This window comes from Falco cherrug, chromosome 5, assembly GCF_023634085.1.
Source record: "Falco cherrug isolate bFalChe1 chromosome 5, bFalChe1.pri, whole genome shotgun sequence".
Classification (NCBI taxonomy): Eukaryota; Metazoa; Chordata; class Aves; order Falconiformes; family Falconidae; genus Falco; species Falco cherrug.
The window spans coordinates 46678990-46694131 of record NC_073701.1 but is presented as its reverse complement, the minus strand read 5'-3'; the positions used below and the strand labels follow the sequence as shown (position 1 = coordinate 46694131).

The 15142-nt window shown below is 42.2% G+C and overlaps 1 protein-coding gene across 7 annotated transcripts in view; it reads left to right on the top strand.

The window, feature by feature from the left end:
* ANKS1B (ankyrin repeat and sterile alpha motif domain containing 1B) overlaps positions 1-15142 on the top strand; it is a 441494-nt gene that overhangs the window by 402155 nt on the left and 24197 nt on the right. For 4 of the 7 annotated variants that reach the window (XM_027812342.2, XM_027812339.2, XM_055712228.1 and 1 more), the window contains 2 exons: positions 5319-5393; positions 11408-11536. In XM_027812342.2, the coding sequence (XP_027668143.2) occupies positions 5319-5393; positions 11408-11536 (204 nt within the window). The remainder of the gene's footprint in view (positions 1-5318; positions 5394-11407; positions 11537-15142) is intronic. The other 3 variants (XM_027812345.2, XM_027812343.2, XM_055712227.1) reach the window with 1 other exon arrangement.

The following is a 15142-nucleotide window of genomic DNA, read 5'->3' as shown; positions in this document are numbered from 1 at the left end:
CTCACAGAAGCTGTCCAGTCACTGTCCTTGGAGGTTTTCAAGACCTGGCTGGATGAAGTTCTGAGCAACCTGGTCCCATCTCACAGCTGATCCTGCTTTGAGCTGAGGTTGGAGTGGAAACTTCCTGAGCTCCCTTGCAGCCTGAATTGTCATGTGATTTATTTGCTTTTTCTTTTGCAAGACTGCTGTATATAATTTGAAGTATACTAAAACTTCCAGGTCCTCTTCTCTCCCCACCTCTGTGTTAAATTGCTCTGCTAATTTCTTTGCTATTTTATTTGTGTATATAATCTTATATTCCCAAGGAATGCTCTTTATCTTGTTGAACTTCATCCAACTGATTCCTGTAGTTCATCAAATCCATTTTCAGTTCTTACCCCATTCTGACAAGTCCCTCGTGTCTGGGTGCTCCCTAGAGACCCTGAGCGCTCCTCCAAGCCAAGCATGGAGCAGGTCATTGCAAATTGCCTTGTCTTGTTCCAGGCCAGTTGTGCTTAAGTACAGGTAATTATCTAAATGGTGCATTTCAACTTCTTGTGCAATCACTGCATTTTGAGTCAGACTAGTTTGTGTATGGGGCATGTCATGTGTTGCCACATCAGGAGTCACACAGTCGTTTTCTAGGTCCTGCTGTGCTTCTCTTTGCTGCTGCTGATTTAGTTGTCCAGTTTTCCAATAAAGGAAGGAAATCTGATCAGAGATGATTCATACTGAACAACCTCATTATAAACATCTTCCATTTTTCTTGGCCTGCAGAAACTGTCTTGGGGAGCACATGGCAGGCAATATTGTTCTTTTTCTCTGTTATTCTCAATAATATGTACATAGATACAGATACACACATATGTGCACATATTCCTAAGTGTTTATTTTGGGTGGCCAGGAGCAATGGCAGAAGGTCTCATAGACTTTGAGGACCAAAGGATGGTGACTGAATTTTTAAACATTTCTAGTAACTTACTGGTCCCTGGAGTTAGGCTGGCTGTTACTTCCCAAAACATCCTTTCCTCCCATCTTAAATATTCTTTTAGACCTTCCAGGGTCCTTTCAGTATCTTCTGTGACTTTCTGAGGATAATTGCTTCTAGTTTAGGTAAACCTTTAACAACTCCTAAAGTGCTGTCGAGTGAAGTTCATTAAGCTGTGTGGAGCAGTCACAGCCTGACTGCCTTCCAGCCAGCTCCTGCTCCTTCTGCATATGCTGTCCAGGTGTTCTTTTCTGTTGCTTTCCTCCTTTCCTCTCCTTAGAAAGTATATAATTTCCATGATCAATCTTACAGATTTGTGATCACTTTCAGTACAATTACTTTCTGTCTTCAGATTATCAACCAAGTCTTCCCTGTTATAGGGCTGAAGCCTAAGTTAAGTTCTCCTTAGAGAACTTTGTTCACCTTGTGAAACACTAAGTTGTCTCCAACACAGCCCACTACCTTAAAGACTTATATATGTACTGTCCTACAGCTTTTCCAGTAAGTATGTGAGTAATCAGAAAGACTCAAAGCAGATGGAAGTGTGCAAACGCTTTGGAACACAATTAGCTACTGACTTTACTACAGGTGTCTGAAGTAATTATGCCCTATTTTCTCCTGTCTTGGAGGAAGCTAGCAAGAACAGTAAGAACTATTATTAAGCAGGTTAAATTAAATAAACAGGATAAGTGAAAATGTCCTTTAACAATTATTTTAAAAGACAGTCATAGAGTGGTAAGGAGACCATGGCAGAACTGCGATTGCTGGGAAGGGAGGAGGATGAGTGGAGACCAGGTAACACGGCGCCTCACCTCTCTACCTCCCTCTCACACCAGTAACCAGCCACCTGTATCATGGGTAGCCGATGGCAGGAGCTGTGCAGCTCAGGCCATTCCCTTTCTCCCATCCTTTGTCCCTCCTGCCCGCCAGAGTTGTCTCCCACGGTGACTAGGCATGGAAGTCTTTTATGCATGGGACATCTACACCTATCACAAAAATGGTACCATGACAGCAGTCTTGTTGCAATTTAAGCATTTATCTTTTGGGAAGAATAGGATAAGTGCATGTTTTGATGCTGGTTTTTTGCTGCTCTTTACCATATTGCTTAGGAAAATGTTCTTTATTAAACTCCTAGAACCTCTGTGTCAGTGGTATTAAGTGCCCAAGTGTGTTTATTATGGTGGAAGCAGATGCACAGATTGAATTTTTCCTTCTTTTTGAGGGCATATGTTTTTTGGAAGCTGAAAATCGCGAGTGTTTGAAGCCTAATCCCTGTTCTCCCTCCTACTGCCTATTTTCTGGCCTCAAATACTCATTTAACCTTTTTCCTTTCTTTGGTTCCTTGCTCTTCAGCACAGGGGTATGCAACTTTAAATGCTTCTGGGGATTTTGTAATTCATTAAAAAATTTCAGCACTTTGAAGACATAAAATATGTATAAAGTAAATGCTAAATATTTTTACAGTGGTGCAAGGAAAAGGTTGGTTTCTGAATTTGAATTCATTACCTTCCATAAAATTAATGTTCCTTCAGTACTGCATTTCAGTACCTTAGTCATTCAAACGTTAATGAGAGCAGAACAGAGTAATGAGTTTTGCACTGCTGCCCTTCTGACTGGGCATTCATACAGTTGTGGGAAATTCTTGGTCTCTGCTGGTCCTCTTCATTAATTGTTGATTTAATAAATCAAGTCACCTCTGTTTAAAGATGATTTACCTTAAGCCTACATCCTCCAAACCTGTAGTTCTGGAGGTAGGTAGGTCTGCGTGATGGGGGCAGTTCCCTTAAACAGTCTTTGGAGCAAGCAGAGACCTGGACCCAGAACTTGTTTCTTGCAGGTGAGTGCTCCAAACATCTGCTTTTATGCACTCTCTCCAAATAATTAAAAATAGTAAGAAGGGCTTCCCTTCATTTATAAAAGGGGTTGAAGACAGCATATCTTCTGCTGCTTTAACCTGTGAAAGAGGAAGGTGAAATACATAGATGTGAATTCCCACAGTCAGAAAAAGGCATCAGATTAAGACCTCCCAAATCTTACAGGGAATACACTAACCCCTGAGTTTTTTGTTTGGGAGAAGATGAGCTGGGGAGGGGGGAGAAGGGTGGGTACCATTGGTATGTATAGGAAAGGATTGATTCCCTGCCCTCATTTTAAATGGAGCAACTTAAAGATTGCGTACACACAGTGTCACGTTACCTGTTCCTGAGTTAGCACCAAAGCAGCCGGTAGATGTATCCAGTGTATTTATGCATTCAGGTGCTGCAGCACAGTAGGGTGGCTGTTGCAGCCTCACTGTCAGCACAGCAGCCCTGTCGCTCTGTCGGGTGAGCCCCACACGCCTCTGTTGCATGGGGACAGGCACCAGCTCCTGGCTGATCCAGCCAAGGCACCACACCACTCCCTAAAGGCAAGTCCGCAGGAGGGGCAGGATTTAAGGATGCACCTTTGTCTCCAGACTATCGAGATGGTGAGAATCGGCTGCACAATATGATGGCATCATGGCAGCCCCATGCCAGCGCTGGGGAGAAATAAAACACCTGCTAGCGTATGGTGCTGTGCTGCCTTACTTTGCTGCTTTCAAGACCTCAGTGAGTGTGTCCAAATAGCACTGCAGTATGTTTTCTTGATTACCATATGCTGGGGGATGCTGCACCTGGCATGGAAATGCCTTCTCTTTTACCCTTCTTCTGCAAAGCAGGGGCACAACCTCGTGTCATGGATGCCCATTTACCAGACTGCCCCCGGCAAGCAAACGTTGGCATCACAGTGAGGGGCATGGCCAGAGCATCCAGAGGTTGCTTGACATACAGAAAAAAAGGTCGTTAGTGCAGTGTCCTAATAACGGCACTGCAGAAGTAGCTGGAGCGGTGTTTGCTACTGGCCTTGCACTGAGAATATGTGTTCACCCACATGGAGGAGGGCTGTTCTGTAGCAAGTTGCAGAGATGAGGTAAAAGACTCTGAACCAAAGTCAAGGTTTTTATTAGCTAATGCTATCAAAATGCAGAGCCCTGCACATCATGAAGGAGAAGCAAATAACTTTGAGAACAAGATGAAGGAGAAGAAATTAACAGATACGGGAAAGTTTTAAGTTACTGAAGCTAGAGGAAGGGATGTATGCTCTTGCATTTCTGATCATGAAGGAAATAGGGACAATCAACAACATTAGGCAGCCTGCCTGGCAGCATTTGGTAGTCAATCATGAGAGGATGCCAGCCTGCCCTGACAGTAACCAAGCGATAACCTTGTCTGTCACCAGTCAAGCAGCCAGGTTTCAGGCTACAAAAGGTAAGAGCAGGAGCCATATTTCTAAGAAGAGTTGCAATTCTTTGGGTTGTTTTGAGTATTGGTGCTAAATTCCCGCTGCTGCTGCTGACAAGAACCAGCAATGCACATTCTTGCTGTTGTTAAATTACTGATACATTAATTGCTATCTATTCTGGATGCTGCAGTTGCATTTTTCATGCGTGTTTATTGCCTTTTGTTGCAGCCTGCCAAAGATACTGTGGGCAGATCCTACATCTGATGCTTTGTTTTAGTTGCCTGGCTACTGTAAAATGTTATCTTAGCTCTTGCTGAGGTGTCACAGATGCTTTCTTGATGAGTGTCCAAACAAGGAAATATGTAAAAGATGCTGGTGAATGCTGTGCTTGCCTAGTTCTGATGCTTTTGCTAGAGATGCTACAGTATGCTTACTTTGCTTTGCTACTATCTGTATGATAGTGTAGAAGGTAGACTGAAACCTTTAATTTACGCAGCAGGGTCATGGTCAGTACCAAAGGTAGTATTATCTGTATCTTTGTGTGCAAAGGAACTGCCGTTGGAAGGAGGTGGCGGGCAACTGCTTCAATTAATTGCAATGCATTCTTTTCTGGTAATTGTTACAAAGAAAATGTATTTTTCCTGTTGACTGTATTGCCAGTTTTTCCCCTTCCTGTTTCCCTGTGAGAGTCTCCAACAGAGAGAGATTCACATCTTAAAACTTAATTGGGATGTTGACTTCAAGTTTCTTTCCTGCCAGAAACTGAAAGTAACCAATATTTCTTCTGCTCTCTGCATTTTCTGTTTATGCCTGCATAACTTTATCTCTTTACATCACCAGCCAGCACTTCTGACCAAATTGTTTTCTTGTACTCAGTCTGAAACCTCTTCTGAAGTCTCTGAATAAACCATGTTTCCTTCCAGTCAGTCCGAAAATATTCTGTCAGCAAATAAATAAAAAATTACTTTTAACAGCTGTTTTACTTCCTTCTTTAATGTTATTGCAAGCCTTTTCTTAATGATTCTTGCCTTTTGGCAGTTGTGGTGCATTAATATTTACAAGATGAGATGTAGTTTTCTGTTTATATTAGCAGTCCTCTGTCTGTGAGATCTGGACCAACCAGAATGCAGGATATCCTTTCTCATCGATTCATCAGGTTCATAATGTAAGATACAGTGATAAATGGCTATGTTGTCACTCTATGGATGTACAGTCTGTTGCCATGGTGTTATCTACGGGTGTCATGTCGCTGAAATGACAAAAAAAGTTTGTAACTTGTCTGCCCTCTTTCGGGATTATGTGTGCGCGCATTCGTGTATCGTGCCATGTGGTTAGCATATGTTGGCTGTATGGTGCACATACAGGACATGGGGGGATTGCCAGCAGCAGTCTCGCTCAGGGGGAGCTTTGACTTCTGTTCCTGATGTTTTTGTTTGCTCACTTTTCCAAAGCAAGAAACCGTGTAAACAGCTCGATTTGCACAGTTTCACCCCCACAATGTGTTGTGCTGCCCTTTCTGTGTTAACCTATAGGCTTTGCCTAGCTGTGGAACGTGCCACGGTGTGTGCAGAGGCACTTTTGGGGAATTAGAGGTAACACTGATGGTGCTTTGAATTTTCATCGCTTGTGTGACAGTCACATGTGCTGTGCACATGAGAGCAAACTGGCTGATCTGTACTGCAGTGTGGTAAGGACAACAGCCCGTCGTTCAGAGTAGGATTTCAGAGGAGCTGTAGATTTCTCCTGATTTCTGTCATATAACTGCCTCCGTGGAGCATTTCTGCCACAGAGGGGCCATTTTGGCTACCGAGCTTTAGAAGCTTTTAAAACGTAAGTACGCCATAAACCTGTTTCCATTATTTCAAGTTCCAAAGGTATAAGGTGCTAAAAAGATTTCTCTCACTCTAGGAATTCAAATGTATGCAAACAATGAGGATTTGGCTGGTCCACAGAACATTTAAAATTATTACAGGGAGAAAATTATTAATTTTTCAGCCAGAACCATTGTATCTATGTGTGCTCAAATTCATTATTGTCATGGTGACTAATGCATGTTACAACTAGGCATTAGGCTTTAACAGTTGAAAAGTTGTAAGATGTGGTCCCTGTTAAAAATGACTGCATTCAAGCCACTCAAAACCAGGCCCTTTTTTTTTCCCCTGTAGCATGGAGGGTGTTTAACTTGACATTTTTATAAAAAGATGATGCGGGTGTTAGAATTTATAGAAGTTGTATTGAGATTACTTCTTACCTGAGTCTACCTCTGCATACAGGTGCCTTTAATATGAATGAAATACAGTTCTCAGGGAATGGAATGAGATAGGAAAATTTGCAACAATTGTAAAAAATTACCTAATAGTAGTAATCTGCTTCTTTAGCGGTTCTGACATTAAGCATCTGACCCTTTCTACAGCACTGAGATGTGCACATCTGCCTATTTTCAGGGTTGTGAAGCATTGCAAGAGCATGAAATACTGGTCTTTAAGGCTATGACCTTAATGGTTAAAAGTTGTCACTGTAAGATGATTGAATCTTTACCACTCTGGCACCTGACTTGAGACCGTTTTGTGATTCTTTGTAAGATAAGTTCTTTATCTGCAAAATATGGAGGAAAAAAAAAAAACTTCTTTCTCAAGGTGACTGAGGCCTGAGAGAGGAAAGATGCTGGTTAAAGGCATGGGGAGGTTAGAATACTAAAACATAGGCAATACAGCAAAAGCCACGTGATAAATTGCACAGCTGTCTGATGAGCTGTGAAGTTAGATGAAGAATAAATTATCTCTTGCCTTTCTACTTCATCAAAGAGATAAAAATCTCCATACATATATTGTGTCATAAAAAATACATAAGCTTAAATGTTTATTTCTTGTAATTGCAAATTAAATATTCAAACCAGGAAATCCTTATCCTATCAAACCTATTTTTAAAAATTAAATCAAACATCATAGTTGGTTCTGCACAGCAATTTACAAATATTTCTATACTGCTTGGAAGTGGTTTAGGTGCTTATTGAAGGTCCTGAATCTCAGTATATCACCCATGAGTTGTTCCGCACCAATTCCTCAGGTACAGAACTACTAGTAATTCACATCTCTCTACCCTAGACTTGAGGCTTGTTGTTTCAAGTCTTCTCTAGGTCAAAGAAGTTTCTACTTTGTATTTTACGTGAAGCTAATTGCCGTCATCGCATCCTAAATCTCACAGCTGCTGACTAGAGTCAGTCAGCTGAGGAGCTCCTGTTCTTGCTGTAGAGATGTTTAGGCCCAGATTTATGAAAGCAGTTAGCAGTCTAAATCTTGTTTAAAAGCCCTTCTTACCCCACCCCACCCCTTTTTTTGTTTGTTTGTTTAAAGAAAAGTTAAAAAAAAAAAAGGAAATGAAAGGAAATTGCTTGGGGAATATGTAATAGGAATTACACTTTTAAACATCTTCACAGATCTGGGCTTTGGAGACTACCCTTTTATAACTCAGTTTAAATAGGTGAATGAATACTTGCAATAGTGTGGTTTAAAAATCTAAGGAGTTTTGTAAGAAACAAAAGGAAAGGAGACCAGAAGCCACTTCTGCTGAATATTAAAAAAAACCACTTATGATACAATTACAAAAGAAAATTTTATGACTGTGTATAACATGTCACCTTCATCCATCCTAATAATCTATACCTACAATGTTTAATTTTATGCAGCTTTTCTTAGTAGCTGCTCCCTTTGCAAGACACGTTGAAATACACGAAAGGTCTTCAGGTGCAGTGGTTGGTCAGCAACAGCAGAAATCTTGTATCTCTGTGGTCCCCTAACCTCAGCTGTATTATCACAGAATCATAGAATATCTCCAGTTGGAAGGGACTCTCCTATAAGGATCATCAAGTCCAACTCCCTGCTCCTCGCAGGACTACCTGAAGCTAAACCATGTGGCCAAGAGTGTCGTCCAGATTCTCCTTGATCTATGACACGTTTGGTGCCATGATCTCATGTTCAGATCATCCTAGAGACATGTATGGCAATCTTACCAATTCTGTTTTGTCTGATTTAAGAGGACTAAGTACTAGGATGTTTGTATATGTTGGATATAAATGAGTGGTCTCCACACAGTCCCTCTCTCTGTGTCTAATATGCTAGTTGTATTAGCCTGGTTGAAGATTATTTCTCATTTCCTTGTGATTGTTGCTTCCTAGCTCCTTTATAAAACAACCAATATGAGAGGGAATCACTTTTCCTCTTGTTACTGCCCTTCATTTGCAGACAGAAACAATGCAGTTCTCCATGCTTTTAGTATCTTCCATGCAAAAGGGAGTCAGACCATAAAATGATGTACTTATTGTACTCCTCATGTACCCTGCTACCCGTTTCCTGCATGTGAGGAAAGTCACGTGCAGAGCAGCACAACGAAAGGTTTTGGAGCACTACTCAGCATCACTTATTCCATAGAAATTTTGGTCCTGTCTGGTCAAAAGATGTAATTCTGTAGCTTGTCTGTCCTGGATTTACTCCAGTTCCATCATAGTAACCTTTTGCTGAATGAATAAGATGTACCTCCTGAGATGTGCTTCCTTACACAGAACATGCAGGAGTGTATCTTTATTAGGAAAAAAAAAGGAGGACTGTTTCAAGTGGTCTGTTAGCTATGACCTTGGATAGTTCATAAGAGACAGATGAGCACACTGTGAGCATTTGTGATTGGTACAATCCATCTTGTAGTCAAATACGAACTCCACTAATAAGGATGCAGATCCTTGCCCCTTGTAATATGATGGAAACTGTATTTTATAAGGAGAACTGATTCATTTCCCCCCAAAAAAAGTGGGAATCAAATTCACACTTCAGATTAAATATGATAGAGGGTTTTTATACGTTAGTGGTCAGAAGGATTCATTTCTGTGGATACGGAATGCCAAAAATTGGAGCAATTGCTCCTGGCTGTTTTCCTTTAAAAAACTGGTCTTATCCATAGCATATAGGCAACTTTAACTAGGCAAAACAGAAATTACAATACTGTATAATTTGTAGATGTGCTAAGAGTGCCAACATTAACTAGGTTTGACTTGTTTTATGATGTTCACTTGCTTGAAGTTACCATATTGGCAGGGTAATGTTGATGTTTCCAGATTTATCTCTTGCTTTTCATTGCAGAGTTGTGCAAATGCGTGTCATTTCATTATTTTGTGACACATGAAAATGATGTACTTGTTTTGTTTACTCTGTCCTGATTTAATTAGTGCGCTGTGATAGTTTGCCAGACTTTTGAATGTCTTCGATAAGATACTTCTCATGTGGTTTTGATGCTTAACTTCTTTTTGCTTTAGAAATCTTAACTTCTAGCCATATTCTATGTGAAATGCTGATGACAATTTGTCATGGTTTAACCCCAGCCAGCAACTAAGCACTACACAGCCGCTCGCTCTCTCCCCCGCTTCCTTCTTCCTTCAGCTTTATATGCTAAACATGATGTCATATGGTATGGAATGCCCCTTTGGTCAGTTGGGGTCACCTGTCCCGGCTGTGCCCCCTCCCAGCTTCTTGTGCCCCCCAGCTGCTGGCTGGTGGGGTGGGGTGAGAGGCAGAACAGGCCTGGGCTCTGTGTAAGCCCTGCTCAGCAGCAACTAAAACACCCCTGTGTGTCAGCACTGTTTCCAGCACAAATCCAAAATATAGCCCATGCTAGCTGCTGTGAAGGAAGTTAACTTTCTCCCAGTCAAAACCAGCACGTTTTCTACCCCTTATTCCATACCATTTATGTCATGCTCCAGTACCACACTATCCAATACAGCCTCATTAACCATCCCCTGCCCGCCTTCCCATCCTTTGACATAACACACAAATATCGTTCCCATAGACTGTGCATCACCCCTATAAATTGTGTAACCAGCACACAATTCCTTGCCAGCTTCAACACGTAGTTTAACAGTATGACATGCATAGAAAATACACAGAGGTAAGTGCAGGTGAAGAAAGAAGTAATGTAATCCAAATTGAAATAATCATATAGGAGAGGGTAAAATAGTTTGAGAGAGAACAAGCAGGGTATGAAGGAGGATCAGGAAGCAGAAATCTGATTCCCAAAAGACACAGAGGGAAAGAGAGGGAAATTCAGAGACGGGCCAGACCAGACAGGGTAGGGGAGCAGTGGAGCTGGTGACAGATGGAAGAGGAGGATGACTCCATCCATGGGTCATTTTCCGTTAAAGTGAGCTGACACTGGTTTGGTAGCGTCCCTGGTGTTGAGGACATGGGTAGCATGGGCACATGTGACCCAAAAGTAGGAGAGATCAGAGTTAAAAAATAACCAACCTCAAAATAAGACATTTTTTTGCATGGACCTGCAAGGTGGAATTTGCCCCCGAGGGCCCAGAGGTCAGTCCAGGTCCGATAAAGCCATGTCAGAAAATACGCAATGGCAGGTGAGGCCCAGACCAGCACTGCCATGCTGGGGACATTCCTGTACCAATGTCAGCATTGGCTTTTTTTGGAGGGGGGAAGATTGTCCTGTGACAGGATTTGGCAGCAAACTGCTATCCTTCCGGTGTTCTCTGAGGACTTTGAGGAAAGAGGAGCGATGACAGCTCAGGAAGGCAATCACCTATATCAATGAGAATGGTAAAGGTAGAAGGGCAATGTTAGTAACTCTACAATGAGACATCAAGAGATGATGATCAAAGTAAATATTCGTAAAGAGATTAAAGAATGCCTCATACATTTGAAGAATATATAATAAGTCTTCAGATCAAAGCCAAGTCTCCGTTATTTAGCCATTTAGGAAAGTTAGTTATTGGTTATATGTGCTGGATAATGGAAGACTTACTGGCTATGTAGAAAAGCTTGTAAAACACATAGTGGAATTTGTGAATGGCATCTTTGTGCATCTTGTGATTTTTTTTTCAAGTACTGTCATCCTCATATATGTATTCTAAACAGTTATTTTTAAGGAACATTTCTGGTGCCTAATGATTTTATTCTCCAAACAAATAGATTTAATTAAAGCCTCATTAAGCACTACAGTAGATGACTTTGGATTATAAAGTAAATCATGAAAAATGTTGTAGGAGTTGTATTCCCTTACTTTAATAACATGGTTCTATGTGTAGAAAATAAATTACTGTTAATTGAGCACAACAGTGGGGGGCTACTTTATGGCAAATTTGCTTGCAACTTCACTTATATCTGGAACAACTGTGATTTTCAGACAGGAGACTGGGGAGAGCCTTCAATTACCTTGCGACCTCCAAATGAAGCCACAGCATCAACGCCGGTACAATATTGGCAACATCATCCAGAGAAACTCATCTTCCAGTCATGTGATTATAAAGCATTTGTAAGTATCGATAAGTGTAGTGGTTTGATCTGGGGTAGATAAATTAATCTTAGATCCTGATTTTTTTTCATTTATAATATTTTTTCAGTCACTATTAATGGGATAGGATCTTCTGAATACTGTAGTTGTAATAAATGAGAAACAAGGATGCACAGTACTTTTTCTATGAATTTTGTGATGTATTGCAATCCATGTAGCCATAGTATCAGAGAAATTACTCTATGAGTGAGTGGCTCAGTGTTGTAGGAGTGGCGGTGAGAGCAAATGCCCCTATTTCTCATCTGTCATCACAAATCCCTGTCTAGTACTTACAAGAAAATAATAAAACATAGTATGGGGTCCTCATGCCTACATTAATGCTTTGTTCCCATTAGTTACAGTAATATTGCCTTGCCTGAATTTCATATACCTCTTTTTGGGGGAAGGGAGCTAGGGAAGATGGAGATCAGGGTCCTGAAGCACAGTGTTCTCTGGGTGTTACAAAGGCTTGTGAGGGAGAGGAAGGTCTCCTGAAGTACAGCAAGTCATATTGGAAGAGTTTTTTATGTTTTTTTTAAAAGAAAACCACTGTTCTGAAGCCTTGAGTTCCCTGTCAACAGGCAGGGGGACTGGTGCTTCTGGGGAGCTGAAGAGGTGCCTCAGCCCACCTATTTAAACTCCTTACCTTTTCTGACTTTGCTGGAAAGCACTGTTACAGTTGCTGAAGGTGCTTCCCAGACCACTGTGTCCTCTTTGGAGGCGGCCACCTAGTGAAGTAAGGCTGGCTGACATCACAAAGGGGCTCAGTAGTTGTAGTGCCTTTAGCATAATAGCTGGGGGTTAACCATGTAGCCAGGACATGGGGTTTAGATCCTTTTCACCTGAAGGGGCTTGGATCCTTAGTGCTTTTTAGCATAACGCTCTGTTCACCAAACGCCAGCCCATTTTGGAGGAGAGCTGAGCGAGGGCTGCTGGACTTGATTTAAAGCATATCTGGAAAGGTAGGAATTGGAGACTAAGTGAGACAGAGCCTGGTTCCTGCTGAGGAGGAGCAGAAGGGGTGTTACTGGCCTGTCTTGCTTAAGCACATCAGTATTTTCCGTCAGACCTTCCTGGGGCAGAAATTGCTTTGAATGCAGTGATTGTCCCTCAACAGTGACTGGAACTTCTGCCTTCCTCAGCTAGCCACAGTCAAGGTCCAGCTCACTTGCTCTCGCTCTTGCTCTCCTCCTATGCAGCACCTCAAAATGAAAAGGAAGCTCAGTGACTTCTAGTTCTTTAAATATTTTTTATAGTTTTCAGTGAAGTGAACAAGTTTATCTCAAGAGTGCCTCTTGTGTCATTACTTGATCCAGCAGTAAATTCATAATCAGATGTAACCTCTGCAGTAAATAGGAAGATGTGTGGATCATTAAAGAAATGAAGCTGGGATGACCAGGAATATCCAACTTACTGGTGATTAAGAAATCACCAAATCAAAATATCCAAGTTACTGGTGATTAAGGAAACGCCTTGCGTTCCTGAGGACCATGCATCACTGCATTATCTCAGCACCCTGAGCTGTATTGACCTCAGCTTTATAGAGTAAAACGCTGACTTGGAAGTTGTAATGGGGGCAGCTTTCATTGCATGCCACAGCTCTCAGCTGAACTGTTGGATGTGCTCTGCATCACTCCCACATGCTCTGGGTCTTTGAGAAGGAATATTTCCAAAAGCACAGCCAAGTGAAAGGAAAGCAAAATTCCCTCCTAGAATTTAAAATTTTCCTGACAACTAAATTGGACAGTACTTCTGTCATTTGCATGTCTGTTCCACAGTCCACCCTGGGAAGCATTTCTGAATGCCTGCAGCTGAGGATTTTTTGCTGCTATGCAGATGGGACAGGAGCTGCCCATCTCTTATCTTTCTTCTCTTGTTCTGCCGTGAGCAGAAGAGCACTGTTTTTTTTTCCCTGATGCGTGACCAGCTGGTAGCTTAGTCCATAAAAAAATAATAAAATAATGTAAAAAACTAAATTAATCGCATCCTTCCCAGACAAGGCTAAGGATACCAAACGTGTCAGACAGCAGGATCCAGAGAAAGATACAGTTGAACTCTATATTTTTGTTTAATTTTGTAAGTTCAGAGCTTGCTTTAAATTATTTGCTTTTTTGCAAGGGTGATATCAAGCCGTCCCATCAAATTAATGCCCAAAGCCCTATTCACGTCACCATCAAGCCCCCAGCTGGACTTGCAGCTGCTTGGTTTATGAATCTTTCACATCTGCAGTCCTCCAGGAATGCCCTTCATTTGTTCCTTTCTGCTTGTGCTTATCTGGTAGTGTTGGTGTTGCTCACCCTTCCATTTATAATGCCCTGTAAAGTGTTTCTCACTAATTACTCAGTTGGCTGCTGTCTGCATTGAAATATTCATGCATTTTCTTGCAGGTCAAAGATTCCTGTGGTACACAGTGTGAACTGAAGGCTTTAAAGAAAATATCTCTTGTTTAGGTCAGGAGACCAGAAAGTTGACCAGCACACTTTCTGTTCAGTTCCAGCTTGCGTTCAGCTGTAACTGAAGCTATTTTTGATGAGTTGTTGTTTAACATGAAGCTGGTTCGCTATCTGGTTAGGACAGCTTAGGCTGTTTCCAAGGGGAGTCAGTGCAATAGAATGAAAGGGGTCAGGCAGCGGTGGTGGGCTGCAGCATCCTCTGAGAAAAGGCTCCTGCCCATGGCGTGCACTCTCCTCCTGCAGCTTACCTGCCCTGTTCTCAACCAGTGGCGTGACTCCTCTTCAGCTCTGGTGTTGCTCTGACTTAGAACTGAAGACAAGAGAAGCCATGGTGGTGTGCTGCAGTGAAGGAGGATGCAAAGGGAGACATCTCTATGCCTGGGGAGAAGATGTAGGGTGGCTTGCTGTCCTCCTCCCCGTTAAGCCAGGCTTCCATGTGACACCATATAGAAATACAGAAGCATCCGGTTTGCACAGAGCGATTCGGACATGTGCACGTCCACAAATGCACACGCCTGTGGCATCTATAGGAGAAATGCAGAGCATGGCTCTCACGCAGCTCTGTTAGCTGTGACAAGACTGCTCACTGCTAGGTGACAACAGCAGGGACGAGCAGCCAGCTCCATATCCCTGGAGGAGCAGTGTCATTCAAATGTGGGGTAGACATGTACTGAGACCACAGAGGAACAAATCCAGAGGAGCAGAGCCTGCTGTCAGGGTGCAGGAGGGCTCAAACTGTCCTTGCCAGCAAGTGGCATTGTGAGGAAGAGGCAGGTAGGAAAGGAGCTGTGTCAGTGAGGCACTCTGCCTTGTGTCCCCTTGGAGGTGAGCAAGCTCTTCTGAGAGTGCGGTGGCTTCTGAGAGTGAGCTGCACCAGGACCCAGCACCAGCACCCTGCTGCCTCCCCTCACCCAGCCCCTCTTCACGTCAGTAAAGGCTTCAAAATAATAGTTCAGGGTCAGCCTTTTCTTAGGAAGAAATAATGGTTTAAACTACTTTTCAGTTCAGATTTATTTACTGTTTGCTGACATCGGGCTCTGCTATTTGCTCATAAATTAGTTACAGATTGAGTACACAGAGGTTAACATCGCTGCTGGCCTTCACGTCCACGTGATTGCACACATAGCAATATGAG